This window comes from Ceratosolen solmsi, unplaced genomic scaffold (assembly GCF_000503995.2).
Source record: "Ceratosolen solmsi marchali unplaced genomic scaffold, CerSol_1.0 scaffold13, whole genome shotgun sequence".
Classification (NCBI taxonomy): domain Eukaryota; kingdom Metazoa; phylum Arthropoda; class Insecta; order Hymenoptera; family Agaonidae; genus Ceratosolen; species Ceratosolen solmsi.
This window is the reverse complement of record NW_011948418.1, coordinates 6910045-6917138: the sequence shown is the minus strand read 5'-3', so window position 1 is coordinate 6917138 and position 7094 is coordinate 6910045. Positions and strand designations below refer to the sequence as shown.

The 7094-nt window shown below is 36.9% G+C and overlaps 1 protein-coding gene across 1 annotated transcript in view; it reads right to left on the bottom strand.

Moving 5' to 3' along the window:
* LOC105360191 (uncharacterized protein DDB_G0271670) overlaps window positions 1–6913 on the bottom strand; it is a 110476-nt gene extending 103563 nt beyond the window's left edge. Inside the window, 2 exon segments of the mRNA XM_011497023.1 lie at window positions 1957–2019; window positions 6542–6913. Of these exon segments, the coding sequence (XP_011495325.1) occupies window positions 1957–2019; window positions 6542–6811 (333 nt within the window). The 5' untranslated portion in view covers window positions 6812–6913.
* Window positions 6914–7094: the final 181 nt, after the last annotated feature.

Genomic DNA, 7094 nt, shown 5'->3' with positions numbered 1-7094 from the left:
TAAGAAATCGATAAAATGCAGTGGGAAGTCTGCAATCACCAATCCGTTCGATGCGCAATCCCGGCCCTCGGCGCGAAGAAAGAAAAACCCTGCGCCACGAGGAAGGCGATAGCAGCGAAAGGGGATGGGGAAAAGCGTCTAGTGACTTTCCCGAGCCTCGGCTGATGTGTCGATAAAACGATAAACTCAGGCGCCCATTCAACGACAGATTATCCGCTAACGATCTTACGCCCATATTTGATGACATTGACGACACCATCGACGTCACACCTAATACTCGTGGTGGTGTGAATTATTCTGGCGAATCCGGGCACCATATTTGATTTCAAATTCAGACAACGTCGACTTAATAAATTGCCTCGGGGTGCTACGCCCGTTCGCGTCCTTTTGCACATCTTTTATCTCTTTATCGGGGATTTATCGTTGCGTTGCCGTCGGCTGTGCGATCGTAAACCAAGTGTACGCGCATTTTTAAAGGTCCGACAATGGAAGCAGAGCTGTTTTATTTACGTAAAAGGAAACTTGGTGCTAATAGAAATAAACTGAAATTCTATTGTTATACGATTATAATCTCGATTGCACATTCTAGTTGATCTTTCATTATTATGGAATTGAATTTGTAATTTTCGTAAACGATATTTATTTTCATTTTCTCGTAATTCAATAAGAACTGTGTTCTTTCAAAGAAGAAAGAAAAAATCCAACCAATATTATTATTTTTATTAATTTTTTACATAATGGCAATTGATCTTTTAGCCTGATTTCGTGAGTCACAGTTTCCGCTCATAATTTAAAAAGTTGCACTCTTTATATATTGTTATCCGATGTAAATTTTTATGCTCGATTTTCGAAATTCGTCATGATAGTTACGAAACTTTTATCAATTATCGATTTAATAATATTCAGAAATTAAAAAAGATATTTGCATACACACACACGCACACGCACACACACACACACACACAGAGAGAGAGAGAGAGAGAGAGAGAGAGAGAGACACACACACACACACGTATATACATATGTATATATATACATATGAAGGTATTTATTGACATTGATGTGTAATTTCGGTTTGTCACGATGGACTTTGGCTCAATCAAATGGAAAATATTTAAATGGAAAAAATTCTCAAATAAGAGATATAATTCAAGTTTTGATAAAGTTTTCGTCCAATTAAAAAAATCAAATAATAAATAAAGTAACATTATTGCTACTGCAAGAATAACAACAAGAAAATTCGCGATTGCCTACGTAATAAGTTTTTATCAGTGCAAGTACGATAAAATATTTACATTTATTATTCCATTTAAAGAAATGGAACGATCGCTTGTAAATCAGAAATCATGAAATCATCGACATTAAAAGAAAAAGCAAACATTAAAGGAAGAAATTTTTAAAGCAAATTTACCTTGATAGAGTAAAAAAAAAAAGAAAAAAAGAATAATAATAATAATAATAATAATAATAATAATAAAAGCAATAATAATAAAAAAAAGACCTACATTGTAATTAATATATCGGCTAACTCGTACGTATTTTTATTTAGGAAGGTCAATGTGACAATAAAACACTTTCAGCACCCACATCGCACTATTTATGTGTCAAAAGTATAACGAGCGTGACAATTGTGACGCGGTCGAAGCTCGAAACATTAAGAAAAAGGGTCAAATACGTATGTACCGTCACGTCATTTCATGCGTCATACATTAGCCTTTAATCGCTAATATGTTCCGGAAGTTTAGGGGGGCCAACATCTAGATGGGAGATTTCCTCCTGAAATCGCGACTGACTGACTTTTCCCGTGCTCGCACACCTCTCGTCGCTTCATTATCGAAAAAACTTATCAACGTTATTAACGAGTCTACGGGCGCGCAGAACTTTGCACTTCGTTTCCTATTTTTACGATTGGCCGACGAACAGATGTATGGATGGTGACTATGGTGTGTTCCCTACCTTTCGAAGTTTTTCCAGCTCGTTGAGCTCCGTTGCCGACGCCTCTCCGTTTGCGGGACTCGGCTGAAAAAGAGAAAATGGAAAATCATTAACGAGGGCCATTTAATGCGAATGTGCGCTATAAGTGCGAGTAATGCCGCACTTGGGCCGAGAAGTTTTTCATACGCTGTTTTTCACCCGGCCGGTGTTTGCCGATAGCGTGTACGCAAAGAAAACTTCCTTGGCCATTAATTTTCTTTCTCGAAATTCTTCTTTTCGCTTTCAGACGATAACCATGCAAGTGCCATTTTCGTTATTTCGCCAGAATGTTCTCGATGCGTGTTACGTTTAAAACTGCTTTTCGGAATATCTGCATTTCCGGATAAGCTAAACGGCAAATTAGTTTTGCTCCTTTCCAACAGAAATTCTTGGCCGAGCCAATAATTTCACGTGGCAACATTTTATCGGCCTTTATTCAAATCACTTCGATTGATAAGCCTTAAGGAATCTCTTCGTGACGTATAAAAATAAAATAATAATTATAAGAAGAATAATAATAAAAATACTAAAAAAAATATATATACAGGTATTGATTGAGCTGTTATTGTCATCCGTGATGACGATCATCTAGCTTTATAAGACGAGCTTACGGCTTTGATGTAATGATATCGAGTGCTTTACATAGATTATTAATTTTCAAATTTATTTCTATTTTTCGTGGCCAATAATACGTACTATGGGCGGGAAAATTTTATACAACTCTTCCTTTAAATTGACAATCGTTTTTTGTGTATTTATTATTTAAGTGTGGGCGGACGATTAGCGAACGCATGAGAAATCGCGAGTAGTATTGGATTTTTTTGTTTTTAGTAAACGAAATTTGAATGTCATTTGACGTACATTTAATACGATTATTCGTCATAATATAGTTTTCATTTAAATCAACGATAGATGAAAAAATTAATTCTTCTATTAAATGTTACTAAATCCATTTTGCTAAATTGAAGTAAATGGTTTATTTATTTAATCGGCATGAAAATGAAACAAAAACAAAAACTAATTGACATGGTGAGAAAGAAAAAAAATTTTTTTTTTGTCAAATAAAAAAAGCACCATTGAAAAATAAAAAATGTCCAACTATTCGATCAAAGATCAAATATGTAAGAGTAAAATAATTGTCGTTTCAAGCTACGGAAACATTAGTGAATTCTGAAGAAATTGAATCTGAACAAAGTGAATTGTGAAGAAATTTATTTAGAAAATAAGACAAATTCTATCCAAACTATACTCAAACACGATATATTATCAATATTTTAGACAAAGCATTGGCTCGAATTACCCGCACACAACGTTTTATCTAAAACTTCATTATTACATTTGGCAAAATATTAGACTAACAATCGGGCGCGACGATTGGACTAACGAGAACGATAATCATGGAATTTGAGTGGTTGGTGTTGACGGGGGAGGAGGGGGCCGGCGAAGATGGTGATGGGAGTGAAGAAAAAGTGTCGAGTATCGGTCGAGTGAAAAGCAATAATTTGGCTTTACGGAGCGCCAACGTAGATTAATTCGACTTGCGGACATTATTGGGGCGAGCGAGGAAGGACACCGCGAACCCCCGCGAACAATAATAAGGTCCCAGGAAATAACGACAAATGGCTTGATCAAGCACGCTACCGTATTACTGCGGCATCTCCTCGCCCATGCAATTGTATTTAAATCGCTGTTTGCGAAACGCCCTGAAAGCAGTAATAATAGCCAGAGGCAGCGGCAAGTAGGAGCCAGCTGCAACGATACACGCCTAAGCTTTTTTGAAGCAGGCATTTGCTTTTATAAAATAGGCGCGCAGCGATAGAGCTTTTTGCGTCTGCGTTGCGTACTTGGATAGTTAAATTCCGAGGAAGAATTATTCAGAGGCCGCAAAATTTTTCACACATACTGCGAAGCGGCGGTGGGTAATCCGGGCATGTCACGACATGCTTCACTCTTTCTTTTGTGCTTCAGTTTTCGTATTACGGCCGACAATACCGTTGAAAAGCAACGATAGTAAGCGAGGCGGACATTTGCCATCGAAAAGCAAGCTCGCTCAACTGCTTACCCCCATGCGCACAAAGCCATTATATTTTTAAATATATTAGCTCCCTTCGTCCAAGGCAATTATGAATTATTCCCTGCGTTTGATCGTCAAAATGGTCTTTCGAGACGCGTATTTTGAAATTATTGTCCGCATATTTACACATTTTCAACGTATTATAGGCAAATATGATATCAAGCCACCTGTTAAGTGAAATAATATATTTAATAATTATTGGTTATTTTTATTTTGGTATTTGGTAGAAGAGGATGGACGGAGGATACTTTTGCGCCCATTGAATTTAATTCTTTTCTTTGATGGCGAAATAAACAAAGAGCCAGTAATAAATGGCCTCGGAAAATTTTCATTTCACTTTAGCAATATTTAGCCAATTTAGCGATAACGCATCAACGGCTTAGACAAATATTAAATTTTCAAATATGAATTTAAGACGTGAAAGATTCGTAATAAAACTACAAGCCAAAATTCACTTAAACGCAGGTCTACTCGATAATATGTAGCTTATAATTATCATTTTTAATAATCCAAAATGAAATTTTCTTTTTCTATTCTTCTTCACAAATTTATATCACATATTTTACAGATTTACTCTTAATTATAGTATTTCTCTACTTTTCTCTCATTTAGATTTAGATAAGGGTTATGCTCTGATAATATTGCAATAATTTTTTAATCATTCGACCTCAATCGGTTTAAATTATAAATTACCAAATACATATGAGATAACTTGATATTGTTATGATTTTTATCGTCAAGCGATAGTCCCCAAATACATTTATTTCCACGAGTTCTCTAAGCTTTTGGCAAGCATTTGTAATATATCAAATAAGCCTTAAAAATGGACTTATTTAATTAAACAAATTAAATAAGTATGGAGATTAATCATCGGTCTATTTTCTAAATAAAGGTCTGTAGAAGAATATAATAATTTTAGTAATATTTGTGAATTGGACATCAAAATAAATTGTAAATGTTTTTTCTTACATTTGACTATATGGTAATGAGTGCGGCAAAATTTATAATTTAAAATATCGTCATAGATATTATTCTTAAAAAAGCTATTCATTAATAATAACCTTGTCCTAACAACAACAACAACAACAACAACAACAACAACAACAACAACAACAACAACAACAACAAAATTGTTATTTGTTTAAAATATATCTACTCTAGCATTGGAACAGTAGTTTGACCTTTGAATATTTACAAAACTCTTAATTGTCCGTTATTTACGATTCTTTATGCACTGTGTAATTATATTGGGGAAAACGATTTTATAAAAATGTATGTTTAGATCGTATTTCGTATCACTAAAGCGAGAGAATATTATTTGTCATAATTTATAAAGCATACACGAATTATTATTATTATTATTATTATTATTATTATTTTTTTTTATTTACAAATTCCTTCGTATGTAATTAAGTAACTTTCAATAATTTATGCGCCACCATTAAATAAAACCTTATTTAGTTCATATTATCTTAAAGAATAATCTTAAATAAATAAATAAACCGTTTCTACGGTGTAGGCCCGTGTAACTTGAGCTGCAAACGGTCAAACAGTCCAATCGTATCTCTCTAGCATCCAAATAACAGACTTGTCTTTTTTTTTCTTTTTTTTTTTTTTAAGGCTTTGCGAATTTTAAAATATGCGCTCTTAATATCGCGAGGATTGTGTTGTGTTGTCGTTGAATTTATGTTGTACACAAAATTAATTAAATTCCATTTGAATTCATGTTGATAGTTTGGCAGCGACGTAGTTATAAAAGCAGTCACACTTTCATTACATTTTACGTGTCAATTTTATCAATTAAATAAGACTGGTAATCAATCTTACGTACACATTGTATCATGAATTATTCAATTAAAAATGTAATGTATCGATGGAAATTGCTTATTGTGAAAATGCGTGATAATACGGATTATTAGATTTATTTAGACGAATGAACGAAATTAGCAAATGTTGACATTGTATGGTCGTGCTAGCGAGGGATTATGAAAAATTTCCTTCATTATAGCGAGAATAAGCTTGGAGAATCAACGATTTTAACACAATGGCGTTACATTAAGTGAAAACGTAAAGCTTTTCGCTACCATTTAGCCAAATTTCAAAATGTTGTTTGAAATCATGCGCAAAGAGATGCCAACATTAGCGCACCAAATGAAAATAAAGGAGAAACGAGGTTTGGGCGAACGGGAGGGAAAAATGCCAACGACCGGTGTCGCCCTTAACGGACTTTTCTTTAAAGAAGAATTTCGGAAAGTGGACTCTCGTCTCGGACGGTCGTGTCCTTGGTAGGAAATCGCCCTAATCCCGGCAAAGTTTACGAATTTACGACTCGCGTTTCGCGCGGTCTCCCTCCCGCGCTGTTTACCACTGTTTCGGGGTATCGTCGATACACTACGAGTAAATCGTCGCCGCGATTCTGGCGACGATCCGATGATCGGGGCGCCAAAACTCCTTGGAACCGGGGAGTCGGCGGTAACGAGCGGTCTCACCCACCTGTCCGGGCCTCCAGCTCGAGGGGTTAGGCTGCCCGACGTCCGGCGCGAAATTCACCAGCGAGTAGAAGTTGTTGTTGGCGTTATCGGGCGCAACGTCGACTGGCTCCTCGGCAATGGTGCCGTTCTCGTAGAAGTCGTAGTCGAGGGATTTGGTGGAGTCGCGGCTGCTGGCGCTTACGAAGGAGCGGGCGAAGCTGCTCTTAAAGAAATGTCCCGGCGATACTTCGCTGCCGAGGGCGAACTCGACCCTCGGTGACTCGGTAGCCATCCTCTCCTTGCCCCTTCGCCGGCCCCGCGCACAACCACTCGCGACAACTCTTTCGTCACCCCCTCCCGCCCCACTCGCTCTCTCAAACGCACGCACACGCACACGCACACGCACACGCACACTCACACTCACACTCACACACGCACACGCTCTCTCTCTCTCTCTCTCTCTCTCCTTCTCTTTCTCTCACTCTCTTTATCTTTATCTGTTTGTGTCTGTCTGTCTGTCTCTCTCTCTCTCTCTCTCTCTCTCTCTCTCTCTCTCTCTATCTATCTATCTATCT